Below are 20,867 nucleotides of genomic sequence, written 5' to 3'. Positions count from 1 at the left end.
AGCTAATAAAGATGGGCTGGGTCGGAGTTTCTGTCGGTTACGTTGATGACAAATCATGTTGGTGGTGCGCCTGGAACAAGAGTACTACAAAAAGTAAATTCTGTTGGATTGAGCAGCTTAAAGGTGTGAAAAGAATGGATGACTAGATATGTGCTTTTATTTCTTCCTTTAACTCACACTGTGGTGACTCACCAGTAGGGCTGAAAGATTATCGTTTTTAAATCGAAATCGCAATTTGGATGAATGCAGTTTTCAGATCGCAATTTTTATTATAGTCTTACAGTCTATTGTCAACAACATTGATATGATGCAAGTTTTTAAGTAGGGAAATTCTATCTAGTAATATGGAGCTTGTGAACTCCTGAGACATCACTACCGTAAATCTCCGGCAGGCTGGCGCACTGTGTTAAGAGATCAAGTCTCAAGCCAGAAAGAATATATCGCTGTTGTCGGGACAAAACCTTGTATCTCCGTTTTTGTTGTTTTTCATTTTTTTACATAGTTGGAAAAAGGCAGCTGCCCTGTACGTTGTGTCAAAAATTCATGACGAACGGACCGACAGAAATGGTCCAAAATTACTTGGAAAAAATGATGTCTCCACTTATTTCAGTTAAAAGTTAAGAATGTTTTTCCTTGTCCTGTAAAGTTACCTTTGTGCAGATATAAGGTTTTGTTCCAACAGCAGGGATATGCTGGTCTTTCATAGCCAAAAAAGGCCTATACCTCAATATATACCCCAGTTATAAACATTTGCAATTAAAATTGTAATCGCAATATTGGTCAGAAAAAATTGCAATTCGAAATCATTCAGTCCTACTTACCAGGGTCAGTCTGTGAGCTCATTCACATGATTCTGTTGGATTTGGCGTGAAACGCCACAGGCATTTCATGCACAAGATTAATGTGCAGAGCGTCAGCTTGAATTATGACTGTACTGGTTGAACCATATAAGAATCATAGTCAGAAAGGCAGATTAAACACTCACCAGTGCAGGTAAATGTACATTTAGGGGGTAGATTTGTGTCTCCCCCTCACACTGGCAAGCTTTGTCATCTAAGATGTTCTAGTAAGGATTTTTGCTTTTTATCACTAGTTAAGTTAAGTTTCGGAGCTAATGCTCACTAGAATTACAGCTTATCAATAATCTTACTGGCTATATAGTTAAGCTACCCAATCAGCCTAGGCTAATGCTACCAGCAAAGAGTGGCAGAGCTGGAAACAAGTCACGAAGTTACAAGTAACAAGTAGGTCTCAAGTCTTAACACTCGAGTCCTGAGTTCTTCTTCAGCTATTTAAGGCCATTTCAACACGGATCACCAAAATGATGGTAACAGTAACCCAGCCTTTTAATGACAGCATATTAATAGCGTGTGGCTGTATATTAATTTCTTATCACTGTTTTTCCAAATAAAATACAAAGTCCATTGCACACAGATAACCATGACAGACTTAATGATATAAGGACTAGTGCAACTACTCATTAAAAGAATTTTGAAAGTACAATTAAACTTGAAAAATTAAATTTGAAGATAATACATTTTGATGATTTTTTGGGAACACTGGGCACATTGGATTAAAATAAAAACTAGCTCAGCTCTAAAACTAGCTCAGACAACTAAAATAGCTGCTAGTTTCAATTGAACTCACATGACAACAGAAACAAAACAACCAAGCTGAACCAAGTTTACAGAAATGACAGCAAAAAGATGTGGATGTACAACCCCATTTCCAAAAGAGTTGGGACACTGCAAAATGTAAATAAAAATAGGATGCAATGATAAGCAAATAATGTAAACCATATTTTTAAAAGAAAATACTACAAAGACGAAATATCAAATATTAAAACTAAGAAATGTTATTGTTTTTTGAAAAAAATATGTCTGTTTTGAATTTGATGGCAACAACACGTTCCAAAAAAGTTGGGACGGGGGCCTGTTTACCACTGTGCTGCATCACCTCTTCTTTTAACAACGCTCTGTAAGCGTTTGGAAACTGAGGAGTCCAGTTGCTGTAGTTTTGAAAGTGAAATATTTTCCCATTCTTGTTTGATATAGGATTTCAGCTGCTCAGCAGTTCGGGGGCTCATTTGTTTGTATTTTTCATTTCATAACCCTCCAAATGTTTTCAAAGGGTGACAGGTCTGGACTGCAGGCAGGCCAGTTAGGACCTGGACTCTTTCAATACGGACACATGCTGCTGTAATACATGCAGAATGTGGTTTTTCATTGTCTTGCTGAAATAATCAAGGCCTTCCCTGAAAAAGATGTTTGAATGGCAGCATATGTATATGTATATATGTATATATCATTGAGCATTAATGGTGCCTTCACAGATGTGCCAGTCACCCATGCCATGTGCACTAATGCCCCCCTGTACCATCATGAATACTGGCTTTTGAACTGTGCACTGATAACAAGCTGAGTGGTCTTTAGCCTGGAGAACACAGTGTCCATGATTTCCAAAAAGAATTTCAAATATTGATTCTTCAGACCACAAGACACTTCTCCACTTCCCCTCGGTCCATTTTAAATGAGCTCGGGCCCAGAGAAGGTGGCGACATTTCTGGATCCTGTTTATATTTGGTTTCTTCTTTGAGTTTCAACTTGCATTTGTGGACGCAGTGATGAACTGTTTTCACAGACAGTGTTTTTCACAGTGTTCCTGAGCCCATGCAGTGATTTCCACTGCAGAATCGTGTCTGTTTTAATGCAGTGTCACCTGAGGGCACAAAGATCGTGGCCAGCAAATACTGGTTTGTGGCCTTGTCCCTTGCATAAGTTCGTAATTCGAGCCGGACTTGAGTCCACAGCTCTACATCATGGTCATAATTTCAAGCAGCAAACATAATAACAATGTGTCATGTAGGAATGGCATGGAAATCATCTTAGAGTCTGAAAAATCGGCAAACAAGAAAGGAATGTAGCAGCCTAATGTGTGTCTGTGGATTCAGTCATGACATTGTTAAAAAATATTGTATCGTAAGAAAATTATGAATCAGATCAAATTATCTAGCAAATCCACTGAGAAGGCAGATCAATCTGGTGTATCCCTGTCTCCTTTTCAAAGATTTCCCTGGCATTACTGTACTTTGGATTTGATTAATTTGGCACGTTTAGCATTTGCATCTGCTCCGTAGTGTAACTTGGGCTGTTGAACCCATCTTGTTATTCTTGTTGGTACTGCTCTGTCGCTGCAAAATTATTACCAGAAAATCTGACTGGCTGGAAAAATTGCGCCATTTACCAGACGAGACTTGGTTGATGGGGCGATGCAATCGGATATCATCTATCATTGAAAGGTAATCTGTTGACTCTGCTTAAAAGGCAATAATTACTGTGTGGCAAATTTAACTGAATAATGTGTACACAATGTTTGATTCACTTATTTTTGTTGAAACCTTTGGTTATTATGGAGGCTTAAAAAGGCTACAGTAGAGTATATTCCCCACAGTCTCTGCTGCAGATTTTCCAGTGTATGACTAGATCTGACACAATTATTACATAATTGCCTGATAGCAGTTTTTTAAACGATCGCAGTTATTTGAGATGATCGTCATTATTTAAGCTCACTGCAATACAAGTTGTTAGAATTCAGCTGACTGTTGGGCAAATAAATGTAAACATAAATAAATAATACGTTAGTGCTCTAACATGTTAAGAGTAGTGTTTATTTGCTAGCTATGTAGCTAATGCTTATATTTTTAGCATGGATGCTAGAATGAGTGTTTTTCTGCTTACATTTTCTCTCAAAAAATTTAGCTTTGATTCTGTGTAAAAGTACACACTTCAAAATGGTTCTTCAGGAGATCTTTAGCAAAGGCAGTGGTTTTGTTTGGATGAGTGAGTTATTTATTTAACCATTTGCGTGGTTAAGTGGTTCTTTGCATGGTGAAGTCGTTCTTCAGATTGATGGAGAACGTGTTGTGAGTGGTTCTGTATAGAACCTTTTTGAAAATGATTCTATATAGCACCAAAAGGGTTCTTCTGTTGTTGCAAGCTTGACATCGTAACAATAGCAGAACCATTTTTAAAAAGGTTCTTTAAAGAACCATACACAATATGTTCTTTTTTTAAGTGTGTAGACCACAGGGTGATGTATTATTTAGAGAGTACAACCAGAAGAAGTGAATAGAAAATAAGTCTAAGCTGCAGCGGACAGCATGTATTAGTTGGGAGTGGGCAATATAATCGATAATTGCAATTTTTCAACAAGAAAATATTGTGCTAATTATTTTTAGATATCTCCTAGATCTAATCAGACACTGTGGCAGGTGGACTTAAAAGTTAATTTGTCACCTTTATCAGAGCCCTTTTACAAATCCCTCAACTTTCAGCGTCAGGTTCAGAGCTTGGCTGCAGATTTTTTGTAGTTGATGACTGTGACTCACAGACGTTGCCGCTTGCTGTGTCAGATCTGTAATGCAACCATTTTCAGTGCCTGCTTGTTTTAAGGGGTTGTCGTAATCTAGTCAGTGAAATGCTTGTCAGTGTGGTACAGGTTAGGGGTCGACTGATACGTTTTTTTCATGGCTGGTACTGATACTAATTATTAGTGATCAAGGACAACGATAACCGATATTTGGGGCCGATATTCATTTACCATAAAGTTTTTAGTGTAAAAAATTGTAAGAATGCAACTTTTACTTTTAAATGATGATTAGAAAGCTATAAAATACAAAGTGCTTTCAGCTTTAGACAGTATTTGTAGTATTCGGTAACGTCGCCATGCTGGAAGGCAAGCTGTAAAAAAATAGACCAGAATGAGCACACCAGGAGTGGACCTTGCCTTTTCAGTGTGTAGATGCAAGTGAGAAAGGAGTCACGTTTGTTTGGCTACAGTGAATTAAATTATGGGACCGAATGCGATAACTGGTCGACCTCTAGTACAGGTTGTGATAGACTTGGACAGTGAAGAACATTCAACTGTTTGTAGTTGATCTTGGGTCATTGCCCTGCTGCCAAGTGAAGCACCGTCCATGTGATTTTGAGACATTTGGCTGGATCTGAGCAGTCAAGCTCCTGTTAACATCAGGATTTACTGCTGAAGTCTGAAGACACATTATCAGTAAAAACACTGAAGACCTCTGAATTATGAGCAGTTCTTACTGTTCTCTACTTTTCACATTCCATCACTCCAGTATAAGCTAATCTTTAGTTAGACAGTCTACTTTAGGGGTGCACAGTAACATTGACATCATATCAGTATTATCAGATATTTGCTTTAAAAGTAATTAGAACTGGACAGATGTTTAGATTTGATCAGCATTGCAAATCAAAATTTGATGACATTTATTGTTTAAGTGGGCGCAGGGATACTCTGCCAAAATGTCGGTATTCCATTCACTTTACTCTGTTTGTAACCTTCTACAAATAAACGTTACGTTTCTCTATAATGCCAATCTGGCTTTAATTAGTCCCAGTTTCTTAGTATTAGAAATGTTTATGAATCGGCATTGACAATAGAGGAAGTGCTTACCTACATTTTATTCAGCTGCTTTTGAGTCCCAAGTGTTGTAAACCCTGTGCAGTACTGTGTATAAAAATGGCTGGATTTTCAATATAGATAAAATGAATGCTGACACACAATTTTTTAAACCTCATAGTTGTTGTTACATTTGTTCTGACGTTAAAGGTCTGCCTGGGACTGTTTTTTCAGTCCTGCTCACTCAGAAAATTGGCATCATTTGTCCTGCTTCCCACCCACAACCGAAACGATTTGTCCCGCTCCTGCCTGCACAGTTCTGTCAAGGCGAACTGACAATATCTGACATAGTCTATTGACGAAAACATTATCATCTGCTGAAATAACACGGCAGTCATGGTCATCAGACTCACTGTGAAGTAACTTCACCAACGGCATTTATTCCCAGTAAACACAAATCAGGAATTAAACCATAGAACAGTTATTTTTGTGTTTTGCTGGGCTCGGCAGCTGTGGCCGTCAGACTGAAGGCTCTGACTTGTCTGTAGGCTATGAGAGATCTGCGTGTTGTTCAGGTGATCGGTTGCTTTCGCAGCTCTTTAGAGTGACTTCATTCATTTTTACTGTTATTATTTATATTGTTTATACATACAATTTAGTGATCGTTCTACTTTATTCAGGCTATTCGTTCATTTGTGTGATTTCTCTTCATGTAAGCTACGGCCTGCTCCCGCCTACAGTGGGCTTGTTTCCCACTCGTTCCTGCGCACAACACTAAAAATTAGTCCCAAGCTGCAAGATATTGTGGTGGGTGCCGTGGGAATTCACGAGAGTGCAGACCCCTCAAATGGTCTGTATGAATTGGTTATTGGAATTCCACCTCTCCCTGTGTGTGTATCTGTTTACTGCTCAAAATATCTGTATACATGTTCGTGTTTAGAGTAGAACCAGAAGAGGCACAGTATATACCAGAGCTGGGTGGGATCCGTAATTGAAATGTTCTTGGCAGGTTTAGTTCAGTTAAAACGAAACCCTGTTATCTTTGATCTGTTAGTGAGATCAAAGGTAACGCTGCCATGCAAACCCTGACGCAGACCAAATAAGTGGGCCGAGACCCCTTGAGAAAGTTGGTCTCTTTACACTTTCAAACAAAGCCACGTCTGGTTTATTTGAAGTATGAAGAGTATCAAAGACCAAAGATGTCTGAATGGTCCAAACACTGAATGAATCATGAACGCATGTTTTCTTGCTGCATATCTTTTTTAATATCTGCAACAGATGGCATTCTGGTGCTGTTTTGGTACATGCATGCATTTATTATCTTTTCATGAGCCCAGAATTATAGAACAGATGGGGGACATAGGAAGCATTAAAAAATATATAAATGCACACGACAAATATATTTTAATGTGCTAGGATTTCAACATTTTATAAAAGTAGTAAGCCACGGAAGATTACTTTAAAATAAGACAAAAAAATAGACACTACATAAACTCCATAAGCTCAGTTAGACCAGAGTAGAGCATGACTCAGAGAGGTCAGTGGAAATTATCCCTGTTATTAATGCCAAACGCACGTTATAAAATCTGCCCAATCACATTTTTACCAGTACTGCTGCTGGCACATGACCAGTAGAGTCAGGGTTCAAACAAATCTGACACACCTGCTCCACTAATTAATGTCTTTGGAAGTCCTTGGTTGACTGGATCATGAGCATTAGTGTTGAGTGAGAAAGTGGGGGATGGAGCAGCGTGTTTGATGCGGGTTGGGAATAAACTGAGACCACTAATGGTAATGGTAATGGTAAACATCCTATAGATGACAATGTATTCTACTGATTATACAATAATGGAATGTGTAATTGAACTCGCTCTCTCACACGCACACAATCACGCACTCGTGTTCAAAGCCCTCATAGGCAGGAGTACTGCCAGTCCTGCTAGCATCCCCAGAGACAGGAGCAGCAGGCTTGCTGGCATGTTGAGTAAGTGATGGTGGTTCAAAGCTTTACGTTTTGTACTCTGGCTTCATGTGCGCTGCTTACAAATTACTCCAGATGGGCAGACAGTACAGAGAGGAAAGGATGTGAAAAGCGATCAAACGGACACACACGACACACACACACACAGTCATATGCTCAGCCCCTAATTTGCACTCTTTCTTTATTCCGTACATAAGTGTTGATTTTATTCGATTACATTCCTTCAGGAAACAGTTGAATGCGGTCAAACTCATGTGCCACCCAGCTTGAATGAGATACAGACGTTAGGATGTAGCTGTGGCAGGTTGACTTTGCATCATAGATTTTGAATTTTACATGCCGTGCGCTGATGTTTCACCAAAATAAAAATCTATTTTCAAATATAACGGTGCATTTCATTCAGATACCAAGGCCAAATCCCATTTCACCCCTCGCCTACCACTTAGCCCTTAGCCCTCCGTTTTGCACGTTCACGGCTAGGGATTTTTGTTGAGATGGAGGGGTAGGGTGAAGTGTTTGGGCTACATGGCCCTCCAAACGGAGGTTTTTCAGAGGCACACTCCAAATCAGAAAAAAGAAAAACCGGCAAGATGGCTGTGCAAGCGACCAAAGAAACCCACAAATGTATTTTCTCTGTTAAAAAAATATGTTAACGATGGTATTATCTTAGTTTAATGTCATTTTAATGTATTATAGTATACCAAGCATGAAAAATCGCCAGTAGTATGCTAATGTCTTGGTAGCTAGCTAGCTAAACTATCCGTTCCACCTTAAATAGTCCAGCAGTATTGACACCTGAATCGCCAGAATGTAGCTGCTGCTCCGTTTAAGGTGGAACAGGAAATTTGAATGAGAAGCTGGTGAATAGCTGACTTCAGCTACATGTCACCAAAGAATGAAGGGTGGGAGATAATAAATTATTGCATCCCCCGTCTTTGAAAGCATATGATGCCCTAAATTTAACTAAAGCCCAGCAGTGAGGAGCTGAACTTTACCACTCCTCTGCTATCACTGCAAACTGGCAGGGTGGCCTACAGAGCAGCGCTAGTAGCCTGTTAATGAAGTAATGTTCTTTTTTATTTGGGTCCCATTTCGCAGGGGAAAATTTCAACCACTGCCCCTTGTTACTCTGTTCCAATGGGCAAGGTGACACTCGAATTCAAGGGTTAGGGGTAAAAATAAGGGATTGGGCCAAAGTCTGGCGCGGATCATTGAAAGCTCAATGTGACATAGCGGTGTGTGGTAGAGGTGAGCTGGTTTGTGCCAGAGGAGCAATGTTTAGCTCTTGTTTTCTAGAATTTATAGATTGTTAAAGAATGAAATTCTTTTGTCATATTGTCTAACTAGAGTACTGACGATAGTAAAACCAGTATTTGTTTATTTTTGTTGATGAAAACAGTATAAAGATTTTTTTTAATCTCTACCTTTAGATGTGTTTTTATTCTCTTTACGCTAGGCCTAGGCGAAATCTAAAACAAATAGCATAATAATTGTTTGTAAAAATGTTATTTTATTGTTTTATTGTTGTGAACACCCCATTTTATTCCATTGTTTTAGTAGTGAAAGTGAACAAAACATTCCATGTACATATTATTTAATATTATTTAGCACGCTGTTTAAAATGAAATTAGTCCTCTCCAGCTCTGTCATTTCTCTTTCCCAACACATGGCCTTTGAATCATTATTTATTGAATTATTAGCATTGGACAGATTTTTAGAGCTGACTGATATTTCGAACTGATATTCGATGTTGTATTAATTGTATTCTGGAAGAGCAGAATGTTGAGATGACGCTGGACTACGTTACTGTAATTAATTTATAAGCCTCTACAAATAACTGTGATGTTTCTACATTTTATACATGCTTACATATCGGCATCAGTCCAAAATGCCCTTATTGGTGCATCCCTAACATTACATCACCCTGTCGCCCAGGCCTAGTGTACACACATATACTCAGTATCTTTCTTCATCTTACAAAGACACACGCATACTCTCACACACACACACACACACACACACACACACACACACACACACACACGTAGACATACATTAGCTGTCTCTCTTGGTGAGTATTGTTAAAGTAGGGCAGCTAAATTTACCACTCCACTGTTTCAGGCCTCAAACAAACACAAGGTAAACCTCTGTCACTGTGTGTGTGTGTGTGTGTGTGTGTATGCGCTGTTGTACACGTCTTTTTGTCTCTCTGTTCGCCTCTGTGTCATTCTCGCTCTCCTCGTCCTTTCTCTCCTTCTGTTTTTTATGTCTCACCAAGACAGTGTGAAGTACTTTATAATTCTGCAGGGAGTTCCCAGATTCACTGTGTTTGTGTTTTTTTTTTGAATGAGAGAAAAGGAAAAGAGAGTCTTCAATGGGCCTGTTGTATTATCTTTCACACACTCAACACATCTGCATTAGGGCTGTTACTGTCGATTATATTAGCACTTGAATAATCTACCAACTGCTTTGATTCATTGAGCAATCCAAGTAATCCAAATATGTATGCCCATCAGGCTCTGTTGTTTATTGCAAGAGAGACCAGTAGAATGTAAAATATGTATTATCCTCAAACTACCGATTAATCATTGCTGACTGATCGAGAAGTCAAATTTTAATCAGTGATTTGCTTTAAATCGACAGCTTTAATATGCACTGATTAAAGAACGTCTCAGTTACTGCATCTGTGTCTCCTTGCTGTCTCCTTACTGACCTCAAAAGCAAAGGACTATGAGGCATTAGTGCTTAGATTGTTTGTGTGAAGATCTGTTTTGATGTTTGACTCAAACAGTTAATAATGTGTTAGAATTCCCATCACCAGGGGCTCTGTGTTGTAGGTACATTGGGCTGGTCTGATATTATTAGCTTGCTGTGTTTATGCATCTCACTGCCTACCAGAGAGGGATTTGTGTGCCAGTTTGGCTTAAATCAACACATAACCAACACCCTCCAAACCTGTTATGATAGATCATATGCTGCCTTGTGCAGTCTCTTTCAGTGCCAAGTTATGCAAGCTTATTCCAGTGTCCTCGGATTTCTATGCTAGTGTGGCTGTTAAAATCAGAGTCTACAGTTTGGGAGTGGGCTGCCTTTTTTGGAAGTGATCTGCAGTGTGCACTGCAGGATGGCATACAGAAGCATCATCAGAGAACTAGGCCTGGGACAGCATTTCAGTCATCTGTGCACCGTTACACTGATAGTAATGCCACATAACTCAATTTTGTTGGTGCAAAGGCTGTTAGTGAACTTGAATAATAGAAGCAGAAATGGTACGTTAGCTGTTAATCTTGTGTGATACTGAAAATGACATAAACCTTCAACAGATCTTAAGCTTCACTGAAGCAGGCCATCTGAAAATACCATGCTCAAACTGCTTAAACACTCTACTGCCCTTCTCTAGAAATACTCAGTCAACATGACTTAAATACAAAACCCCTTTTTTATCCACTTAATACTTAACACTTACAAAGGTGTGCAAAACTAGACTGTTTAAAATAAAGGAACTGCTATTCTGGTATAAAACATTGCAGATTACTTTTTGTTTGGACCCTGACACACCAAGTCGACTTTCGGCCGTCGGATGCTGTCAGGCTGCTGTTGAGTGTCGTTGGCTGAACATCACACATAGTTTGTGAGGTGCGTCTTTCACCATTGACTCTAGTTGGCTGTCGTCAGCACTGTTTTGGCCAATTGAGCATGTTGAATGGGCGTCGGTTGTCACCTGTGAGGAGAGAAATGAAAGGGAGCAAAATGAGCGAACAGCACTCTCAAGAGGACACAAAAAAGAACAGCTTCATTTTTAACACCAGTGCAAATAACAACATTTATTAGTGGGGATGGGCATTTTAACCATTTTTAAATGAGCAGTGATTGAAAATGATATTCCCAGTTAAAATATTTAATATTATTATTAAGAAACACGAATGCATAATAACACAATAACATAATAACATGAAATAAAGCCTACGATGCTTTTTTTTGTCATATAAAAGACACCCACACGTTTTATGTATAAAACAAAGTACCCTTTTTTAACCACTCAGTGCTGAGCTAATGGTGGTTACTTTCACATTCTAGGTTTGGCTTAAACACAGGCATTTCTCACTTGTAAGGCATTCAAACGATATATTTGTATGCATTATTGCAGGTTTTACAGTTTTTTCAGGCTGTTGTCCATGCCTGCTATGGAGAGTTGTTCCTTTTTTGCAGGTTACTTAAAGGTACTTTATGTTCTGCTACAAGCAACTTTCTGCTGGCACTGACCTGAAACTGATAGTGGATATTAGATCCATCTCTAAACAGAAGCACTTTGTTTACAGTGTTTACTTACATTTGCTCTGTAATAATTAATATTCATTTTTATATCAGAATTGTTTGTGCTCTATTTAATCTGGTTGAAATTGATTAAAGTGCCCTCCTAAATATGGAGCCCATACTTTATTAGTTCAGTCATATCTTGTCTTAGGTTATTGGTATGTTGTGTATATTTAGGTTTTATGATACGTTGTTATTTAGGCTGAGGTTGAATCATTGTTTCTCTAACCTTTTTTGCCTTTGGAATCAAGTGAAAAGATCTGTAAAGTGGGAAAATGAGTAGTTTGCGTTACTTTCGTTGCATACATTGTGCCAACAGACATTAGAATAAAACAGATTAATGAAGACACATTATGAGTCAGAAGCTTTATGTCCTCCAAAAAGAGGCGTTTTGGAAAGTTTTGGTTTGGCTCAGTGATCAGTGCTCGACACCTTCAGATGCATCTTCTCAGACGTGTGGAGGCAGATTTCTGGACACAGATTAAGAGTGACCCTGGACACTGTCAATAAGAATTCTCCATGGAAAATCCTTTTAGGGGTACCAAAAATGATTTGAAGGACTCAGATGCTCAATCTGAATCCAGAAAACTATCATGTAGGTTTGAATCAATCCTAACTCTAGACTAAAGCTAGTTTAAAGTCTTCACTAGTGAGCCTCCTCATATGCTGCCGTTTAGCCATGTCAGGGTTAATTGGGGTCTAAAGAAGCAGCACAGAGTGCACCAAAGTGTGAACAGTCTTATTTTGATTATGCAGACGTGCTGAGGGGACAGTGCAGTGGACTTGCATACTAATGAAATTATGAGAAGGGGTAAGGTGATTAGTAACCAGTGCAAATGTCTCATGGGTTCAGGCTTCTTTCAGCAAGGCCTAGAGAGAGGTGGGAAGAATCTGTTATCTCCATACTTTGTGTATAAAAGCACAGAGGTGTGAAACGTAAGACGTTTTAATGTTAATGAGCTGTTTACATGTCTACAGAATTATCAGTGTAGTTTGTATGCAATTAAATCTTCATACTTTTGTTCCTGACAAGAGTTTATGCTCTAGTTTTTAAATGATTCTTTGTTGATTTTTGACTGCCTGTCTGAGGTTGGTAAAATCTTCTTGCTCTTTAATGAATTTCTTTTAATTAGAAATGTATAAAAATGCTCCCGTGAGCTTTTGACCCGACACACTGGCAAACATGGTTTCACTAACATCAGCAGTTACTGGTGCGATTTATTGTTTTTTTTATGAATTATTAGCAGCCCTTGATGATGATAAAGATGAGCAGAACAGGCCTTGACAGTATTTCTCTGTTGTTTAACAGATTGAGCTTTTACTGAAATGATGAGAAATTCAGTGTGATATTTTTAATCCTTTCAAAAATAAGCATTTTTCTCCAAATATATAGAGAAAAATGTATCCTTTCATACTCATTCAAATGTAACCTTTTTAGCCACACCTAGGATTTGTTAAGTGGTCATCCACAACTTCCTGTTTTGCTTGAGTGTAAATATGAGCTGACACACAGGCCCAACACTCTTAGTCATCCATCAACATGGGGAAGATCAGAGAATACACGAAGACTAGATTAATGGACATACACTATGAGTCAGGAACGTAATGAAACAAAAGGCTGCTGACCTTCGTAAATCAGGCAGTGGCTGTAAAAATAGCCTCAAACCTGGAAATACCTGAAAATCTCCTCTACTAGGACAATAATTATTGCTTTAAGGCTGACTCAAAAACGTGACTGATTCTGCCATTTAATCTGCTCTTTTCTATCAGTCACATGAGTTCTCTGTCTTTCTTCCGTCTACAACCACTGGTGCTGGTTTCTAACATTCAGAGAGGCTAAGCTGTATGAGTAGAGGAGCTATACAAAACAATGGTTGTTTGTGCTTTACCTGATCTGTTTAATATTGATTTAACTGTCCTCCTAAACGCTGCTGCATTTATTTGATTTGTAATAAATGTGATCTGACAAAGCTGAAAATTTATAGATTTTTGTTTAGCTTGTGTCACAAACTACCTTTGTGAACAACGCATGAATGGGAACGTAAGTCACACATAAATAGCGCTGCTCTGATTAAACAAAATAACAAACGTTCAGCAATAAAGGAAGGCTCGTGCATATTTTATATAGTGATAGAAAACATGGTAGCAAACAGAAAACACTGATACTTTTCACTCTTTTCATGTGCTGTAGCTCCTCTGGTGGCAGATTGAAACACATTAAATGGGCTATCACCAAATTCTCCAGATGGATTGTGGTGAGATGCTTGGTTCAGTAGGGTGTGACTGTGATGAACCTGCCTGGAAAAGAGTGAAGAAATTTGACAGGCAAAACTTTCTCAATGGATCATTTTGTCACCAGGTCTCCAGAACTGTAATTAGATGCCTCTGCAATGCCAACAAACTATTAAAAGGCTTGCCAGAAGAAAATCATTGTTGTCATCAAACCACAAACATGAGTGCCTGAAGTTTGCCAAACATCAAATTTGAATGTAATCAGGTTTTGAGGTGGGACACAAATAGTCTTTTAACATTTTTGCCTACATTTTTGCCTTAAAGGTTAGATTTCACTGATTTTCAGTGTAAACTGTTAATACCAAAGCCATTTTTTGATAAGTAGCTGTTCTTGGGTGCCAGTAATTCTGGAGAGAATGATATTTTAGTCCACTTGATGCTAGCACATCTGACCTTTAAAACCGGACAAAATGTAGTCATATTGGTCTTTTGAGCCAAAGACAAAACGAAAAGTGATTTTAGATTTACCTAACATGGCATTGCCAGTAAGTGTTGCCTGAATGTCTTTAAATGTCTTGATATGAAGAGAGAATCCTTACATGTTTTCAGACTGACTGTATTGGTAAGACTAGGGGCTGTTGTGTTCAGCCCAAGCGTGGCCTGTTGTAAACATAATGCGACATGGTTCCAGTCTCTGAACTCAGCAGCTGCTTGTACAGATTTAGGATCAGTTGGGTCTTTATACAAACCAGTGCGTTAAGGACAGAACTCCTAATGCCAGACTAGTGGCTAGAGACTGAATTTGTCCAGCCCCTGTTGCAATTGGTGGCACTCTAAAAATAGCCATGAGCATGCTAGCAAGAGTCACAGTGTGTTGGAGCTGAAATGCTTGACTTTAAGCTCAGTTCAGTTTGTTTGTGTGGTCTGAGGGAAGGGAGGTTTAAGCCATATTAAGTTTACATATATAAACGCCATGCAGCTACCAGTTTCAGATATCAGCAATAAGAGACTAAGCCCTATTTTGGTGACTTGGTGATAGCGCAGTATCAGCAAGGACTCAAATTTACTATGTCAAAGGTCATTACTTAACGCTAGGCAAGTGCCAATATAAAAACTGAGCTAACCTCGGTTTTTGATAACATCATTATATTGTATTAGTTGTGAGTCACTACACTTGGATTAAGAGTCACTACACTGGAATTAAGAGTCACTAAATTTGGATTAAAAGTCACTTTATTAAGATTACAAGAAACTTAGTCAAGGCCAATTTTGGCTGACTTTAAAGCTTAATAAATTAGCTTTGGAAGGTTTTAAATAGCAGTACTCTGTAGGTGATTATATTTGTACAGTATGTGCACATAATGATGCTCAATGTGTGTTTAATTCTTTTTATAATTAGGACTGGAGTTGAGAAGTTCAGAGCCCCTGTCACAGATCACTGACCTTTATTTAAGAAACTCAGAAAAACTTTAATCATGAACATGTATTAGCTGCGGACATCTTGATGTAACGATGCTTAATGTGGAAGCCTGTAGCATTACTTTTATAAGTTGTGTTTTTCAGTACAGCAATGCTAAGTTCTGTTAGTCTGGCAACTTATTATATTGTATGTTGCAGTTTACAGTGAATTATTCATCAAACATTTCAACTTAAGGCCTAACTCTCAATATTACTAGAGTAAGTTAGCATTGAAGACTGTTTGCAGTCAAACGAGTTGTTAAACAAAACTGCCCTTGTAAGGTAACTATGGTTTTAGTTCTTTTACTTTATATATACACGATGCAAGTATATGTATTTGTGAGAACCTGCATTTTCCTCCTCTGTTGGCAGGACATGCGTTTTTGACCTTTTTAAATGGAGAAAAAAGTTGTTGAGTTTCTTTCTTCTGCTGTGTAGTGATTATCTGCTCCTCTGATCTTCTCAGAGGAGACAGTATCACATAATCAAATTGCAACCTACATGGAGCTTATGAAAGTAAACTTAACCTGTTTATTTAAAACAATTTCTAATGAAATGTGTTTGACTGAATTGCAGTGACAGTCTATTATGATGTGTTTATTATCACAGTATACTGCCAAATACTGGAGCCAGTCTATTTGTCTAACGACTCTGCAGACTGCATGATAGCTAAGATTTTGAAAGTGTGCATTTGATGGACTTTGCAAGCTGTGTGAGCAATGCCTACCCATGAAATCCTTCATACAGAAGCCCTTCACCCTTGATGCGTCTATATTTATGTGCAGAAATATAAATGGGCCTCGAGACATGTAGGTTACATTTACTTTGTATGTTACGGTTTTTTTGTGAATCATTTGCTAATGTACTTAAGTGTAATGCATTATGTAAAGTGTAACTCTGAATATTACTGAAGGAGCCTGTTAGCCCTAGTAGACTGTTAGCTTTCTGCTGGTTATTAAATACAGACAAGTTTTCACATATGTTTAGTGTGCAAACATGTGCAGATATGCATGCATTACTACTGGAAACATGTTAGCACCCATCCGCAATACATTAATAGGCTATAAGGACCATGTTATTAGGTCATTCTGTGCTTGCTTTGAAAATTTAGAGTAGTGCCACTGAACCTCTGGAGTGGGTTCTTTTAGCCTGGGCAGTAAAAGCTCTGGTTAAAGAGAAAATAAGCAATGTTATTATTTTTGTTGCCTGTTGCTTTAAAAACAATTGGCTAAAAAAAACAGCCACTGGCAAGAAATGGCAGAGAGCTCCACATCAATACGATTGTTGATTATTAATGTAAAATAATTATTATTATATTAACATGCTATTATTATATTAATGTTTTAATATCTTATTATTTGAATAATGTACACATTTGGATCAAGTACGCTCAGTGCTGCTAGACTAAGGAAAGCTTGAAGGTTACTTTGGCCAAAAGCATCAGCTAAATGTGAACAATTTCAACAATGTTCTTGAAATTGTTTTTGTGTTTTGTTTTTTTTTCCAGTCTGTTCCCAGTTCTCGAGGGGCGTGTATGCCATCTTTGGCTTCTACGATAAGAAATCTGTGAACACCATCACGTCGTTCTGCGAGACGCTGCATGTTTCCTTCATCACGCCCAGTTTTCCTGCTGATGGCCTCAACCAGTTTGTGCTGCAGATGAGGCCAGATATCAAAGGCCCCCTCATCAGCCTTGTGGAGTACTACAAGTGGGAGAAGTTTGCCTACCTGTACGACAGTGACAGAGGTATACACACACACACACACACACACACACACACAGAAAAAGAATGAACCACTACATAACTTACAGATTATTTTCGTAGAAATTACTGAATGGAAATATAATTTACTGAATAGTACCCTTAAAACCAACTAAGTAATATGCCAAGAATTTAAAGACCCATCCAATTCCCAGCTTATTATATAGTGATATATATATATATCACAGCATAGAGGTATCAGATAGAGGTGAGTAATATGACGGTACTTTATTGTTATAGGGATAAATTTTGTTATTGTGATGAACAAAATACTTTTCTGAGCATATTATGTATATTGTCAGTACTTAAAAAAACACTGACCAACTGCATGTTTTATTACAGAGAGAGCGATAATCAGGCCTGTTTAACCAGAGTTAGTGCAATGCAGTATGTGAAAGTATTTTCGTACGTTCCATGTACTGTGAAAATGACTCACCGTGGTATATTTTTGTCACATCATCCACCTCTAGTATGATGTTTTACCTAGCTTTGCTTGTTGTGATTGGACTGTTTTGTTGTGTTTTGCTTCTCTCAAAATTATATAAAAAAGAAAAGCAGCATTGCTTACACAGTGTCTTAGTTTTATGTATGTTAAACTATTCATTCAGAACAGTAGTAAAAGACTTGCACTGCAGTTAAACTCTGCAGTATGACAGTGATGGACAAAACAAAGCACCTGAGTTCCAACACATTTCCTGCTCCCACTGGTTGTGGGTAGGTGCTTGAAACTAACCAGCCTAAGTGGCTAATGTCAGCCCAGTGACGGTAACGGTAGGCTGCATGTTGGAAAACAAGTGTTATATGGAATATGCGAGTATTTCAGTGTTGTACAATTAATGCCATGGTAAGTTCGCACTATCCAGTCGTCCTGGGGAGGATAATCATAGTGCACAAGGCGATGCTTTTGGGACGACTGTGTTGATGCTGTATGTGCTAACAATCTGCAAAATAAATTGTCATAAAATCAGAGACATGCCTGCCGTTCATGCCAGTCATAGTGATTAATGCAGAAAGTGTTTGCCAATGATTTATCAGGTGTCACCGAGGCAGACATGCCCCACTCAGATCCATGTAAATAGTGGCATAAATGGGAAATAGATAAATGATTTTAAAGGAGAAAACAGGAACAGTAAGCTGAAATATAAAAATAGTCAGTAATAATAAATGAAGAAGTGCTTTTTTGTTTGGAAACATTAATAACCAATTAGAAATGAGAAATACATTTCTCACATAATTGATTTTTCACTGAAAAAGGAATAAAATTAGTTAGCTTAGTTAATAGAAAAATAGTTGATAGACTACTTATAGAAGTAATTGTTAGTTGCAGCCCTACTGGAGCAGTGCTTAGGGAAGTTTCTGTGTCTGGCCTTTTCATGTTTTTTAACACACATACGATACATTAAAGTATCAGATTGCTTGTCCAATTAATTTGTCTCACTTCACTCCTTAGGGACACTGAATGTGAACTGGAGCACTTACAGATATTGCACAGAAACTGATCCCTCTTGCATGCACACACACACACACACACACACACACACACACACACACACACACACACACACACACACACACACTCACACATAAATAATGTAGACACTGTTTGTACAACAAGGCAAGTTGTTCTATCTAGGAAGATAAACTGTACACTCATTCGATACAGTCTAATTCTGCTCTCACACACATGCAATCGCACTCACACACTCACACACACACACACACACACACACTAGCATCCTTTCCACATGTCATATTTACTCAATCACACTTACAGTTGCCATGGAGAAACGCATTATGAGAGGGGCCGGCCAGTCACAGTCACAGAGTGGCTCTCGACTTGACACCAGTGCTGTAATGAATGACTAATAATGAATGTGTTACTAATGTAATAATGTTTTGTGTTATTTGGTTCTGTAATTATGATGGAGTGTGTAAACAGTGTCTGTGAAACTGCCATTGAATGGTCTATTAGTGTCACATTCATTCCACTGTCTAGTATGGCTGAGCAGAAGAATTTTACAGTGTATGTGTGTTCAATATGTATATTATTAAAATATATATGCTGTCCTAATCACGGATCAGGATCTATTATGCTTAGTTGTAAATGCATAGTTGGCTAGTGGTATGAATGCCCTGCTCTGCTTGCAGACGGGGATGAAGTAAAGCAGCACTGACATTAAATACAGCACTTACTGTAGGCTATGTTGTAGGGTGATAGTAGCATTGTTGTGATAATTTCACTGGTTTTATTTGTAGTGCCTTCGATGTTTAGCAGTGCTGTTGGAATGGGTTTTTGTGGTTTCAATGATAATTTTAAAAATATGTAGCATTTTTAAAAAATAGTTCTTTAGATTTACTTGCTTTAAATGTGTATATTGGCTGCACAGTTTGAATCGCGGTATTTTGTCTGAAAGCTGGAACAGCCTCCAGAAATGCACCAGAAGTGCCATATTTTTAAAATAATACAAAAATGTGAGTGCAGTGACTTTTATTTAATGTTTCACATGCTGCTCTGCATTAATTAAGCCTGTCAAACAGAGCATCTCAGCAGAAATCTGTTCTGAGAATACAGTGCTTTGGCATAGATGTAGCAGCAGCATTTTAATACAGTGCAAATGAACTTACATCACTCTTGTTGTTTACGTCATAAAACTGCAACATAGATTCAGTATAATAAAATTATTAAATTGATCCTTTGCTCATTATGTGTTTTGAGAAAAAATCTGCTGATTCTGATCCTGGCCGATTTTTATTGTGCATATTAATTATGCTCTCTTTGTAATGAAATATGCACTTGGTCAGAATTCCTTAAGTATCGATGGTCCACGACATGCACGTAAATTACGATGTCATTTTTCACAATACAATAAATATCACCATATTGCTTATCCATAGTTGCACCTGTATTTAATACTTTACAGTAACAAAATTGCTGTCTTTCAGGCAGTAGTCGTGTTGATACTGTCTTTAGGGAGGCACTAAAATGGACTAATATGTTTTGTACATATCTGCAGATGCAGATAGATCGACATAAATTAAATTCGGAAATTGGGACTTGATCATCTGGATTTGCAGTACAGGGCAATTTAATATTTATTTCTGTGGTGTTACAAATGTAGTAACAAAATGCAGATATTTCAGTGGAGAATCTCTGTATCACCTGAACGATCTGCTCTTCTGGAGATCTATTTATTGTCAATTAATATTTATTTATTATTATTAATTTATTAAAATTTATATTAATAATTATTAATAATAATTTATTAATTAATTTATTAATAAATAAATAAATTAATTAAATATATACACACACACACACACATATATATATATATATATATATATATATATATATATATATTATATATATATATATTGGCAGGGACTGTAATGCCATAATATATTTTGTCCATTTGTGTCTGGTGTATACATTCAAACAAAGTGAATCCAAAACACATTTTTTTTTCAGTGTAGTCTAGAACATGTTTCTTTTTCTGCAGTGCTTTGAGTGTGTATTACCATAAAGCTGTGGGAGAGGTTACTTCAAGTGACAGTGGGCTTCTGTACCTTCTTTACCGCACAGATTAGTGTCCTCCTGCTCTAACACATCTGACTCAGCTTAGTGGCTGATTATTGAGCCCACTGTGATTTGAATCAGGTCCATTACAGCCTGGGAAAAGGTAAACTGTGCAGTGCAC

The 20,867-nt window shown here is 37.9% G+C and overlaps 1 protein-coding gene across 4 annotated transcripts in view; it reads left to right on the top strand.

Annotated features, from left to right (window-relative positions):
• Positions 1-20,867, top strand: part of gria2a (glutamate receptor, ionotropic, AMPA 2a) — a 49,646-nt gene that overhangs the window by 7,020 nt on the left and 21,759 nt on the right. For all 4 annotated transcript variants that reach the window (XM_036583728.1, XM_036583725.1, XM_036583727.1 and 1 more), the window contains exon 3: positions 16,914-17,153. In XM_036583728.1, coding sequence (XP_036439621.1) covers positions 16,914-17,153 — 240 coding nt within the window. The remainder of the gene's footprint in view (positions 1-16,913; positions 17,154-20,867) is intronic.

Source organism: Colossoma macropomum, unplaced genomic scaffold (genome assembly GCF_904425465.1).
Source record: "Colossoma macropomum unplaced genomic scaffold, Colossoma_macropomum, whole genome shotgun sequence".
In the NCBI taxonomy this organism is placed as follows: domain Eukaryota; kingdom Metazoa; phylum Chordata; class Actinopteri; order Characiformes; family Serrasalmidae; genus Colossoma; species Colossoma macropomum.
Note: the sequence above shows the minus strand (reverse complement) of the source record. Positions and strands in the feature narration are given on the sequence as shown.